Source organism: Papio anubis, chromosome 6, assembly GCF_008728515.1.
Source record: "Papio anubis isolate 15944 chromosome 6, Panubis1.0, whole genome shotgun sequence".
NCBI lineage: Eukaryota > Metazoa > Chordata > Mammalia > Primates > Cercopithecidae > Papio > Papio anubis.
Window position 1 is genome coordinate 124449508 of NC_044981.1, and position 13950 is coordinate 124463457.

The following is a 13950-nucleotide window of genomic DNA, read 5'->3' on the forward strand; positions in this document are numbered from 1 at the left end:
TTTTGTCATGTTTGATTTAAAATTTTTATTTTTATTTACTTTTTTGAGAAGAAGTCTCACTTTGTCACCCAGGCTGGAGTGCAGTCTTGGTTCACTGCAACCCCCACCTCCCAGGTTCAAGCAATTCTCCTGCCTCAGCCTCCCAAGTAGCTGGGATTACAGGTGGCTGCCACCATGCCCGGCTAATTTTGTATTTTTAGTAGAGACAGGGTTTCACCATGTTGGCCAGGTCTCAAACTCCTGACCTCAAGAGATCTACCTGCCTCAGCCTCCCAAAGTGCTGGAATTACAGGCATGAGCCACCATGCCTGATTTAAAGTATTTTAATGAGAGCTGTTAAGTATGTTAGCATCTGTCTGGGTTCTTATTGGTCAGTCATTACATAGACCCCAAATAATAAAGGTGTTCTAGTTTTATATCTATGGTAAGGGCTGGAAAATTATCATAAGAGGAGAGAAGATGGTGTAAAAAGGCAGTCTATTTTTAAAATATGATCAGGAGACACAAGAGCTAGGTGAGATGCTATGGACAGTGCATGAGGTTCAATTGTGAAAACCGATGTCCTCATTAATGACAGAGAGAACTCTGTCCCTCCATACACTTGGCTGGGCCATCATCAGTCCCGGGTCTCTTATACTTGGAGTTTTCCAGATGTTTGTTTCATGAAGCACACTTTACCAAAATTTAGGAAAAGAAGAGAAACATCTCAACTTTAGGGTAATAAAGTTTTGGCTATAAATACAGGCAACTAAAAACAATGTATAAACTTTCATTCTGCTTAGGTCTGTAAATACATGCTAATAACTGTTCTTCACTTTAAAAGGCTGCTTTGAATTTTGTCTTACTGTTGCTGCAAAAGAGACTGTGAGGAGAGAAACACCTGACACTTTCAGAGACTGGGAGGGAGTGAAACAAGTTTGGGGGTGGGCAGCTGAGTCACAGGAACAGGGCAAGAGACTGAGCTGGGCAGTCTGGGAAAGTGCCACTCCCCTCTCAGTGTTCTTCATCTCCTCCCTTGCTTCTCCACCTGCTGGGAAGAATCACCTGAAGGCCTACTTATTAGAGACTACTTTGCATCAAGCTGCAAATACCTCTGAGAAGTACTGCTGTCACTCAGTGATGTTTCTGGTTGAAATCTGATGTCAGTGTGGATGTCCGGTAACTCGAGTGCAGAGTATGTCAGGACTGGGTTATAGAGAAGACAATGGGAAGGTACCAAAACACTCTTAAAAATTATAGGTCAAGAGCTCTGTACACCGTCTCATCCTTTTATTCTTGGGACCCATATTCAGGCTAGAACTAGAACAGTGTTCGGACACAGTATAGGGTAAACTTATGTTCAAGAATTTTGGATCCCATAATAGAGCATCAGGGAGAATGCTGATTTCCAAATAACTAACATACTTTGGGACACAGTATTCACAATTATCATTTTTTTAGATGGAGTTTCACTCTTGTCGCCCAGGCTGGAGTGCAATGGCACAATCTCGGCTCACTGCAACCTCCGCCTCCTGGGTTCAAGCGATTCTCCTGTCTCAGCCTCCTGAGTAGCTGGGATTACAGGTGCATGCTACCACACCTAGCTAATTTTTGCATATTTGGTAGAGACGGGGTTTCACCATGTTGTCCAGGCTGGTCTCAAACTCCTGACCGCATGTGATCCGCCCACCTCGGCCTCCCAGAGTGTTGGGATTACAGGCGTGAGCCACTGCGCCCAGCCGGTATTCACAAATTGAGGCAGCTTCCTTTGAATTTTTCTACTTTATGAAAAGTTGCTATGTATAAATACTGTAATTCTGGCCTCTGCTTTACTGAGGCCTTTTCCCCCAGTAAACTGTGGAGTACTCACAGGTTCACAAAAGAAGAACTGAACCTCAGGTAAGCTATAAAAAGAAACAAAACAACTGTGCTGTTACTTCTGTTGGAAAATAAAAAAAAAAAAGCAGTTATCCAACTTTCAATTCCATTTATAAAGTATAAAAATTCAAAAGTATACAACATAGTTCACTGATATCCCAACAATTCATTGCCTTTTAAGATCAAATAGCTGATTACCTGTTTCTAAACTTGAATTATTGTCTAGTGAGTAAAAAATGAAGGCAAGCAGAGTGTTCTGTGGAACTGGGAAAAAAATGGATTCTGTGGTGATCTCTAGATGGCACACAGAATGATAAGGGTCTTTCTTTCAGATCACCTGAAGAAGTCACAACACTGCCTTCCTCTTAACCTCTAAGTTAGTTCCATGTTTCTCAAGAAGGGCAAAGTTTGCAAATACCCTTTTAAATCCGTGTTTCAAGACTGCAGAATTTGTCTTTTATTTAAAGGGTGACTTATTCATTACGAATAGAGCTGAGAAATTATAATGTATGCCTTAACAACTAACTCTGCTCTGTAGAATGTGTGTAAGTAAGCTTGATTGAGGAGTTTTCAATCATTAGGATAATGTAAAAATACTGTAAATAATAAGATAAAGCTTTCAGTACTTAGAAATATCCACCTGAAATATTGGTCTGAATGAAAAGACATCAAACGTAGGGTAACTTTACTTGCTAGATAGGAGAAATATTTTAAATAGACAAAATTTTCTAAATTTCAGTGTCTTTCTCCATTGCCTTCATTTTATGAGACTTGCGCTTGTGTAACTGACACCATAATTTTGCAAGATTGTTGTGTTATATTTTAAGATTGAAAATGATTTCATCATAATCCATCCCTACCCCACACTCCCTGCTCCCTTCCTGAGTCCCTTTCCTCCAAGCGTGTTGATATAAAATGAGTTGTGTTTTACTGTTTTGTTGTCTTAAAAACCAAACGTTATACCTTACGTTCAGATAATTGTGGGGCATGGAAATGTAAGTGCAACAAAAGACTAAGGCACCATTTTTTCTTTCCTTTCCTTGTTTGCCTTGGGGACGGAAGCAAACACCACGAGAACAGCCAGGGTGGCTAGTCGGTCTCATGTCTCTCGACGATCTATGTATCAGCCACTTTCACTGGGTACTCTGTGTCACAGGCTGACAAGCCACAGACTTCAAACCCTGCTAGGAAAGAACTTTCTTCTTTTAGACATACAGAAATCAGACAGAAATAAAGGCACAACAGTACCTTATATGGGGAAATTGGTGAATAGCTGAAAATCTTATTTAGGAATAATTTTGAAGTGTTCTGGATTATTTTACAACAGAAGTCACCTCTTTCTTGATTATGACACCCAAGAATATGTTTTTATAGTTGTCTTCTTCCCAGCCAAACCCATAATCATAAATCTTCCTCCAGTTAATAATCCCTGGTACTAGATGTCTGAGTGTTTACATATCAGCTTGATTTACCAGCAGATATTGCCTTAGGAATTATATTTATTTTTAAGATGATAGATCAATATAGTGTTTTCAAATGAGTAACCCTTGAAAATGACCCATTTGGGGACAATGCTGTAAGCAAAAGCACTGGGAAATATACTTCAAGAGTTAGAAACATATCAAGGATTATAGATTCTTCTATAATAATGTGCAAAATCAGAATATCGTTTGTGTCATCTAGATACAAACCTTAGCATGGCCCCAATGCTGATCAGTGGTTGGAAAGGCTTTTTACATTAGGAAACATTGTTCTCTGAGACACTAGTTTAAGTGGGGCTGGTGGTGGGGAAAACGCAACAGTTGGATTGGCAGGCAGACTCTAACCCTCACTACTGCTGTTTGGTGGCGGAGTGGAATAGGAGTCTGCTACACAATGATGTCTACACAATGATGTCATAGACACGGCCCACCCTGCCCAGCCACTCCCTCACAGCCTGGCGAACTCTGATGTCAGTCACGTGACAGGTCAGCTGACTGATGCACGGGAACACTGCGGGCTGGAGGGCCGTAAAGGTCTGGTCTGGGAGAATCTGAATCTGATTGAGAACTGTTAGCACCATGTTGGTCCATGCCTAAGAGAAAGGATTTAAGAAAATTAGTGGCTTTCCCCCCTGGTTTTATTTGAACACTTGAGAGCAGCCCTGCCAATGTGGAAATGGTTTTTTTTTTTTTCAGGCTGTAGCTGCAATAAATTAGTTTTTGTTCATTTAATATGCCTATAATAAATTGTAGGCATATTAATTTATTATGCCTACATCATAATTTCACATCCATAAAGATGGGCAGAGATTCGCCTTATTTTCAGCTTTCACAAACTACTAAACTCTTACTCCTTAGATGAGAAAAAACAAAAGCAAAAATAAAAAACCTCCCTTGCCTTCTCACAATGAGATCTCCATAGGCCATTCATCTCAAACTCATTTTTTGATGCACCATAGAATTACACTCTAAGCCCCCCTGAAGATTGAGAATTTTTATGTGCACAGGATGGGCTAGCAAAAGTTGAGATGAAAATAATTTGAAAAAAATTAATTGGCATAACCACACAATATTTGCTTTTTTCGTTTGTATAATGCTTCGTAACTACAGAATTTCTTCAGTGCCATTTTTGAATGACACACTAAGAACTCGATGCCAGTTAAAGCTTACTTTTTTTAAGACCGGGTTTCCCTATGTCATCCAAACTGGTGTGCAGTGGCACCATCTCAGCTCACTGCAACCTCTGCCTCCTGGGATCACGCAATCCTCCTGGCTCAGCCTCCCAAGTAGCTGGGATTACGGGCATGTGCCACCTTTCCCAGCTAATTTTTGTATTTCTTTTTTTGTAGAGATGGGTTTTGCCTTGTTGTCCAGGCTGGTCTTGAAAAAGCTTACATTTTATAAGCTTTAGCCTCATCTTATTTATACAGCTAAGTTCCTAATTTTCAATAATACACATTACAATGGAGAAAAACAGTTCCTGAAATTACCTGAGAGTAAAATTCCAGCTTCATAATGATATACTGATACTGGGAAATCCTGCACTTAGGCTCGGGCAGTCCTCTGACTTTGGAGGGAAATTGGTTCCTACTCCCTACCTGTTTCCATAAATCTTAGCCTGTGTGCGCCCGCTCTGCAAGGGGGGCCCATCCAGTACTGGAAACCCAGCTTCCCGCCCACCTCCTCTGGCCACAGGGGTGTACCTGGATCTGTGCTTCTGCGTCTCTCACCGAGACACTAAGGGAGCTGCCGGTGGAGCCTGAGCGGGGCCTCTTTTCCTGTCGCAGCAGCTCGGGGCCTGCGCTGAAGGAATGCCGCATTTGCCCTTGGTCCATCAAGTGCTGGGGACGCTGAAGCAGTGGGGAGTCCTGGCCCCTGGGACCCAGTGGCTCTCCTTTCTTCTCCACTTTGACCTCTTTGGGGAACGCGGCCAGGTTGTGCTGCTGTTTCCTCTTTTTGTATTCGGTCATCAACTTTGAAATGGTCTTGTCGGCCGCCATGGTGTAGATTTTGTTGCCTGCATTCTCCCACCACTCCTTCTTCCGGCTGGGATCCTTCTTCTCTACTTTGGGGCTGGGGGGCAGCAGCAGCAGGTCCCCACCAGCGGTCTTCAGGCTCAGGGACTCGCCCGTGTGCTCCCGGCACTGGCTTCTGTCGTCCTCGGAAGGGGTTTCTTTCCCAGAGAAGCCCCCCGTGGATGGGGTGGATGACTCGGACTGGAAGGAGGGCAGGATGAAGAATGGGTCGCCCTTGAAGATGGGAGGCTCCTCCAAACAGTTCTCTAGGTCCAAGTGCATCTGGATGTAGTTGTTGCACAGTTCCATGCACAGCTTGTGCAGCCTCTTGACCAGCCACACCCAATCTGCGTTGCTGACAGGCTGGACGCTGAGCAAGGGCATCCGTGCCCGCCACTGTCTCTTCTCCTTGCCTCTCGGGGGGCTGACCTGGGCGGTTTCCTCAAAGATGTCTTCATCTTCAGATGAACACTGCTGGGAAGAATCTGTGCTTCTCTCGTCGTCCTCAAAAAGGACCTTCTTCACTTGCTCGGCCGTGATGGTTTCTTGATTGGTGAGAACAGCACACACCAGGGCGTGGAAATAAATGTTAAAGCTCATCGCAGACTGACGGTAGAGGTTGGCGGCGCCCCCGATGCCAGACACTTTCTTCAGCAGGCACTTCAGCCCGGGGCTGGTGTCAAACTCCCTGGCAGTCCTGTAAGAGTCCAGCAGCAGGTCGAATATGACTGCCAAGTTCTGCATGGAGATGTATCTGAGGAAGCCAGCCAGCTTGGCTTCTGGCACTTGGATCGTCTTTTCCTCTCCAGGAGAGGGGCCTTTGACAAACTCTTCTAACAAGATGTCATATAAGTTCTGGAGTAACACCTGATGGGACAGCAGGCTCACCACAATTTCCCTGAAAGACACGCTTCAAGTGAAAAGAGAGGGATCGATTAATGGTTTTCTGTCCTACATCAGGTATTTCAAAGCAATATAGACGTTACCCATTTCAGAATGATATATGCAAATTTACAAACTAAACTACCTCTACTCAAATGTCTTCCGTGAAAAAAGTCATACTTTTTGGGCATTACATGATAACCATTTTAATCACAACTAGTGGAATTCTTGACACTTTAAAAAATTCCCAAAGCTATAGAATACAAGTTATGATGCCAAATTAACAGTTAACATCAAGATATATTTGTGAAAAGATATCACAGTTGAAGGAGGCTAGGGGGTCTTTTTGCCCTTGGGAACACAGAATACATTTTGGGTTTTCCTATAACCCATCGCATGAGGTCAGGTGTGGAATTTTCCATTTGTGATGTCTCGCTGGCACTCAAAAAGTTGGGGTTGGGGATGCTCAACCTGTCCTATGTTTGCCAAATTTTTAAATTCACCAGTGTGGTTCAGTGTGGTTTTGGTTTCCAGTTTCATTTCTTTTCACTGCTCTTAGAATTTTATGAAAATAGTTGAGGCCATTATATGGCCAATTAATGCCCCAAACTGGATAATTATAAAATTATGACAACTGTTATTAATTTCAAAGGTCTAGCCATCATGTTAATAACATTTTGCTTTATGTCTCACTATGACTTTGAATGTAAAAATTTGTATAAGTAGGAAAAGTGCTTTTCTAACAGCAGAAAATGACAAATCCTGCATAAATCTCAATGTCAACTTTGCCCTTTGTCTAGTCCTCACTGAGGGAAAACACATTACTCTCAAAAACAGCAACCTTTTAAAATAAATCACGTTCACTTTTTTGTGGTAAAATAATACAAAAAAGTTACTATTTTAATTTTTTGTGTATACAATTCAGTGATATTAAGTATATTCATAATGTTGTGTAACCATTACTGCTATCTATTGCTAAAACTTTTTCATCATTTCTAACAGAAACTTTGTACCCATTAAACAACTCTCCATTTCCCCAGCCTCAGCTCCTACTTAAGCTACCAGTAAACCCGAACACGCGTTCTTCTGAAAAAGAGGGCTCCAAAAGCTTATACCAACTTGGTCCAAAAGCTATCAGTTTGTTCTAATGTTTTCTGTCCATACTATAAGGATGTGAACTAAAAAGGGAAATTTTTTAGTCATCAGACAAGTCTGTCCCCATGACACCTATAACATCCTCAAGGGACGGGACACTACCTTATTCATCTTCTTGTCCCCAGTAACCGGGAAAATGGTGAGAGTAGCATTCAGTAAGTCTCCAAGTCAAAGAAGGAAAGCAGGCTGGCTCTGGGCACAGGCTGCCTGAAGGAAATGCTCCCCCTGAGAAATTGCTCTGACATTTGAACCCCACTCCCCTAGGATCCTGGATCCCTGACGCAGGAAGCACCACCAGAGGGGTGAGTTTAATCAGCCTGGTGAAGGCGTGAAACCCTTCGCTCACAACATTGTTTTTTATTACCTTCCCTAAGAAATGAAAAGCCATTTTCCAGCCAACACCTAAAGTGAGGCCAATGCAAAGCCATGTCTGAATTGTGGAATATCTTCATCCACCGAGATCATTTCTTGGATGCTTTAAGAGATACAGCTCCTAACTACGCATGTAAAAAAAGACAGCAAATCCCCTTTACCTTAGGTTTGGGTTAAAGGATGCAGTGACAAGAAAACAGAATGGGAAGGAAATAATACTGAAGAGATCAAGGTTTCACAAAGATAAGTGAAACAATTTTATAGATATGCAGTTCTTAATCATCTATGCTGATAGGAGACAAAGATCTCAAACAAAATCAACAAATAACTTTCTAATTCAGCGTACCCAAGGGTTTCAAGCTTTTTCTCAGCACACCTTTAAGAAGTCTGCCATCCTCCAGATTGGATAATTGAGAATTATTTGCATAACAAGTGGTTGACTTAAAACATGCTAATATATATATCTTTTAAAAATTATTATACTTTAAGTTCTAGGGTACATGTGCACAACATGAAGGTTTGTTACATATGTATACATGTGCCATGTTGGTGTGCTGCACCCATCAACTCGTCATTTACATCAGTTATAACTCCCAATGCAATCCTCCCTCCCTCCTCCCCATGATAGGCCCCAGTGTGTGATAGCGTTCCCTTCCCATGTCCAAGTGATCTCATATTCAATTCCCACCCCTATGAGTGAGAACATGTGGTATTTGGTTTTCTGTTCTCAAGTGACAGTTTGTTGAGAATGATGGTTTCAGCTGCATCCATGTCCCTACAAAGGGTAATGAACTCACTACTTTTTTATGGCTGCATAGTATTCCATGGTGTATATGTGCCATTATTTTCTTAATCCAGTCTGTCACTGATGGACATTTGGGTTGATCTCCAAGTCTTTGCTATATTAGAATAGTGCCTAATAAACATATGTGTGCATGTGTGTCTTTATAGCAGCATGATTTATAATCCTTTTGGTATATACCCAGTAATGCATGGCTGGGTCATATGGTATTTCTAGTTCTAGAACCTGAGGACCGCCGCGACTGTTTTCCCTACAATGGCTGAACTAGTTTTACAATCCCACCAACAGTGTAAAAGTGTTTCTATTTCTCCACATCCTCTCCAGCACCTGTTGTTTCCTGACTTTTTTAATGATTGCCATTCTAACTGGTGTGAGATGTATCCTCATTGTGGTTTTGATTTGCATTTCCGATAGCCAAAGTGATTACATTTTTCAAGTGTCTGCTGGCTGCATGAATGTCTCTTTGAGAAATGTCTGTTCATATCCTTTGGCTCCAATTTTTGATGTGGGTTATTTTTCTGTAAATTTGTTTGAGTTCTTTGTAGGTTCTGGATATTAGCCCTTGTCGATGAGTAGATTGCAAAAAATTTTCCCATTCCCTTTGTAGCTGCCTGTTCACTCTGATGGTGGTTTCTTTCATGTGCAGAAGCTCTTAGCTGCACTAGATCCCATTTGTCTATTTTGGCTTTTGTTGCTGTTGCTTTTGTGTTTTAGACATGAAGTCCTTCCCATGCCTATGTCCTGAATGGTATTACCTAGGTTTTCTTCTAGGGTTTATATGGTATTAGGGTCTAACATTTAAGTCTCTAATCCATCTTTAAATTCACTTTTCGTATAAGGAGTAAGGAAAGGATCCAGTTTCAGCTTCTTAATTTATGGCTAGCCAATTCTTCCCAGCACCATTAATTAAATAGGGAATCCTTTTCCCCACGCTCTTCGTACCGCAAGATCAGATGGCTGTAGATGTGTGTATTATTTCTGAGGGTCTGTTCTTGTCTCCATTGGTCTTATATCTCTGTTTTGGTACCAGTACCATGCTGTTTTGGTTACTGTAGCCTTGTAGTATGCTAAGTCAGGTAGCATGATGCCTCTAGCTTTGTTCTTTGACTTAGGATTGTCTTGGCAATGCGGGCTCTTGTTCCATGAACTTTAAAGCAGTTTTTCCACCCTGTGAAGAAAGTCGTGTAGCTTGATGGGAATTGCATTGAATCTAGAAATTACCTTGGGCAATATGGCCATTTTCATGATATTATTGATTCTTCCCATCCATGAGCATGGTATGTTCTTCCATTTGTTTGTGTGTCCTCTTTATTTCACTGACCAGTGGTTTGTAGTTCTCCTTTAAGAGGTCCTTTATATCCCTGTAAGTTGGATTCCTAGGTATTTTATTTTCCTTTGAAGCACCAGAATGGAAGTTCATTCATGATTTGGCTCTGTTTGGTTGTTACTGGTGTATAAGAATGCTTGTGATTTTGCACATTAATTGTGTATCCTGAGACTCAGCTGAAGTTGCTTATCAGCTTAAGGAGATTTTGGGCTGAGACAATGGGGTTTTCAAATATACAATCATGTCATCTGCAATCAGGGACAATTTGGTTCTTCTTTTTCCTAACTGAATATGCTTTATTTCTCTTGCCTGATTGCCCTAGCCAGAACTTCCAGCACTATGTTGAATAGGAGTGGGAGAGGGCATCCCTGTCTGTGCCAGTTTTCAAAGGGAATGCTTCCCAGTTTTTGCCCATTCAGTATGATAAATGGCTGTGGGTTTGTCATAAATAGCTCTTGTATTATTTTGAGATACGTTCCATCAATACCGAATTTGTTTGAGAGTTTTTAGCATGAAGGACTGTTGAATTTTGTCGCGCCCTTTTCTGCATCTATTGAGTTAAATCATGTGGTTTTTTGCCTTTGGTCTCAGTTTCTTTATATGCTGGATTACGCTTTATTGATTTGCATATGTTGAACCAGCCTTGCATCCCAGGGATGAAGCCCAATTTGATCATGGTGGGATAAGCTTTTTGATGTGCTGGGTTGATTCGGTTTTGCCAATATTTTATTGAGGATTTTTGTATCGCATGTTCATCAGGGATATTGGTCTGGCAATTCCCTGTTTTTGTTGTGTGTCTGTCAGGCTTGTATCAGGATGATGTTGGCCCCCATAAATGAGTTAGGAGGATTCCCTTTTCTATTGATTGGAATAGTTTCAGAAGGAATGGTACCAGCGCTCCTCCTTTGTACCTCTCTGGTAGAATTTGATGTGAATCTGTCTGTCCTGGACATTTTTGGTTCAGGCTATTATTAATTATTGCCCCACTCTCAAAGCCTGCTATTGGTCTATATTCAGGGATTCAACTTCTTCCTGGTTTAGTCTTGAGTGTAAGTGTCCAGAAATTATCCATTTCTTCTAGGTTTCTAGTTTATTTGCATAGAGGTGTTTATAGTACTCTCTGATGGTAGTTTGTATTTCTGTGGGTTGGTGGTATATCCCTTTATCATTTTTATTATGCCTATGTGATTCTTTCTCTCTTTCTTCTTTATTAATCTTGCTAGCAGTCAACTAATTTTGTTGATCTTTCCAAAAAAAACCAGCTCCTGGATTCATTGATTTTTGAGGGTTTTTTTAGTTCTCTGTCTCCTTTCCAGTTCTGTTCTGATCTTAGTTATTTCTTGCCTCTGCTAGCTTTTGAATGTGTTTGCTCTTCTTCTAGTTCTTTAATTGTGATGTTAGAGTGTCAATTTTAGATCTTTCCAGCTTTCTCTTTGTGGGCATTTATGCTATAAATTTCCTCTACACACTGCTTTAAATGTGTCCCAGAGATTCTGGTATGTTGTATCTTGTTCTCATTGGTTTCAAGAACATCTTTATTTCTGCCTTTCATTTCCTTTTATGTACCCAGTAGTCACAGGGAGCAGGTTATTCAGTTTCTGGTCTTTTGAGTGGTTTTGATTGAATTTGTTAGTCCTGAGTTCTAGTTTGATTGCACTGTGGTCTGAGAGACAGTTTGTTATAATTTCTGTTCTTTTTACATTTGCTGAGGAGTGCTTTACCTTAACCATGTGGTCAATTTTGGAATAAATGCGATGTGGTGCTGAGAAGAATGTATATTCTGTTGATTTGGGGTGGAGAGTTCTGTAGATGTCTACTAGGTCCGCTTGGTGCAAAGTTGAGTTCAATTCCTGGATATCTTTGTTAACTTTCTATCTTGTTGATCTGTCTAGTGTTGACAGTGGGGTGTTGAAGTCTCCCATTATTATTGTATGGGAGTCTAAAGTCTCTAAGGACTTGCTTTATGAATCTGGGTGCTCCTGTATTGGGTGCATATATATTTAGGATAGTTAGCTCTTCCTGTTGAATTGATCCCTTTACCATTATGTAATGGCCTTCTTTGTCTCTTTTGATCTTTGATGGTTTAAGGTCAGTTTTATCAGAGACTAGGATTGCAACCCTTGCTTTTTTTTGTTCTCCATTTGCTTGGCAGATCTTCCTCTATCTCTTTATTTTGAGCCTATGTTTGTCTCTGCATGTGAGATGGGTCTCCTGAATACAGCAAACTGATGGGTCTTGACTCTTTATCCAGTTTGCCAGTCTGTGTCTTTTAATTGGACCATTTAGTCCATTTATATTTAAGGTTAATATTGTTATGTGTGAACTTGATGCTGTCATTGTGATATTAGCTGGTTATTTTGCTCGTTAGTTGATGCAGTTTTTTCCTAGCATCAATGGTCTTTACATTTTGGCATGTTTTTGCAATGGCTGGTACCGGTTGTTCCTTTCCATGTTTAGTGCTTCCTTCAGGGTCTCTTGTAGGGCAGGCCTGGTGGTGACAAAATCTCTCAGCATTTGCTTGTCTGTAAAGGATTTTATTTCTCCTTCACTTATGAAACTTAGTTTGGCTGGATATGAAATTCTGGGTTGAAAATTTTTTCTTTAAGAATGCTGAATATTGGCCCCCACTCTCTTCTGGCTTGTAGAGTTTCTGCTGAGAGATCTGCTGTTAGTCTGATGGGCTTCCCTTTGTGGGTAACTCGACCTTTCTCTCTGGCTGCCCTTAACATTTTTTCCTTCATTTCAACTTTGGTGAATCTGACAAATATGTGTCTTGGAGTTGCGCTTCTCAAGGAGTATCTTTGTGGCGTTCTCTGTATTTCCTGAATTTGAATGTTGGCCTGCCTTACTAGGTTGGGGAAGTTCTCCTGGATGATATCCTGAAGAGTATTTTCCAACTTGGTTCCATTTTCCCCCTGACTTTCAGGCACACCAATCAGACACAGATTTGGTCTTTTCACATAATCCCATATTTCTTGGAGGCTTTGTTCATTTCTTTTTACTCTTTTTTCTCTAGACTTCTCTTCTCGCTTTGTTTCATTCATTTGATCTTCAATCATTGATACTCTTTCTTCCAGTTGATCGAGTCGGTTACTGAAGCTTGTGCATTTGTCACGTATTTCTCGTGTCATGGTTTTTATATCTGTCAGTTCGTTTATGGCCTTCTCTGCATTTATTATTCTAGTTATCCATTCTTCTATTCTTTTTTCAAGATTTTTAGTTTCTTTGCACTGGGTACGTAGTTCCTCCTTTAGCTCTGAGAAGTTTGATCGACTGAAGCCTTCTTCTCTCAACTTGTCAAAGTCATTCTCCGTCCAGCTTTGATCCGTTGCTGGTGATAAGCTGCGTTCCTTTGGAGGGGGAGATGCGCTCTGATTTTTTGAATTTCCAGTTTTTCTCCCCTGCTTTTTCCCCATCTTTGTGGTTTTATCAGTCTTTGGTCTTTGATGACAGTGACGAACTGATGGGGTTTTGGTGTGGGTGTCCATCCTGTTTGTTAGTTTTCCTTCTAACAGTCAGGACTCTCAGCTGTAGGTCTGTTGGAGATTGCTTGAGGTCCACTCCAGACCCTGTTTGCCTGGGTATCAGCAGTGGAGGCTGCAGAAGATAGAATATTGCTGAACAGCGAGTGTTGCTGTCTGATTCTTGCTCTGGAAGCTTTGTCTCAGGGGTGTACCCAGCCATGTGAGGTGTGAGGTGTCGGTCCACACCTAGTGGGGGATGTCTCCCAGTTAGGCTACTCAGGGGTCAGGGACCCACTTGAGCAGGCAGTCTGGCTGTTCTCAGATCTAAACCTCCATGCTGGGAGAACCACTGCTCTCTTCAAAGCTGTCAGACAGGGTCATTTACATCTGCAGAGGTTTCTGCTGCTTTTTGTTTAGCTATGCCCTGTCCCCAGAGGTGGAGTCTACAGAGACAGGCAGGCCCTCTTGAGCTGCAGTGGGGCCACCCAGTTCGAGCTTCCTGGTTGCTTTGTTTACCTAATTAAGCCTCAGCAATGGCAGACGCCCCTCCCCAAGCCTTGCTGCTGCCTTGCAGTCAGATCTCAGACTGCTGTGC

General features: G+C 41.5%; 1 protein-coding gene across 3 annotated transcripts in view; it reads right to left on the reverse strand.

Annotated features, from left to right (window-relative positions):
- Window positions 1-307: 307 nt before the first annotated feature.
- ARFGEF3 (ARFGEF family member 3) overlaps window positions 308-13950 on the reverse strand; it is a 185491-nt gene continuing 171848 nt past the window's right edge. For 2 of the 3 annotated variants that reach the window (XM_009205990.2, XM_017958286.2), the window contains exons 34-35: window positions 5042-6263; window positions 1432-3931 (exon numbers count right to left, since the gene is read on the reverse strand). In XM_009205990.2, the coding sequence (XP_009204254.1) occupies window positions 3740-3931; window positions 5042-6263 (1414 nt within the window). In that variant the 3' untranslated portion in view covers window positions 1432-3739. Of the gene's footprint in view, window positions 3932-5041; window positions 6264-13950 lie in introns of all 3 variants that reach the window. The other variant, XM_003898113.5, reaches the window with a different exon arrangement.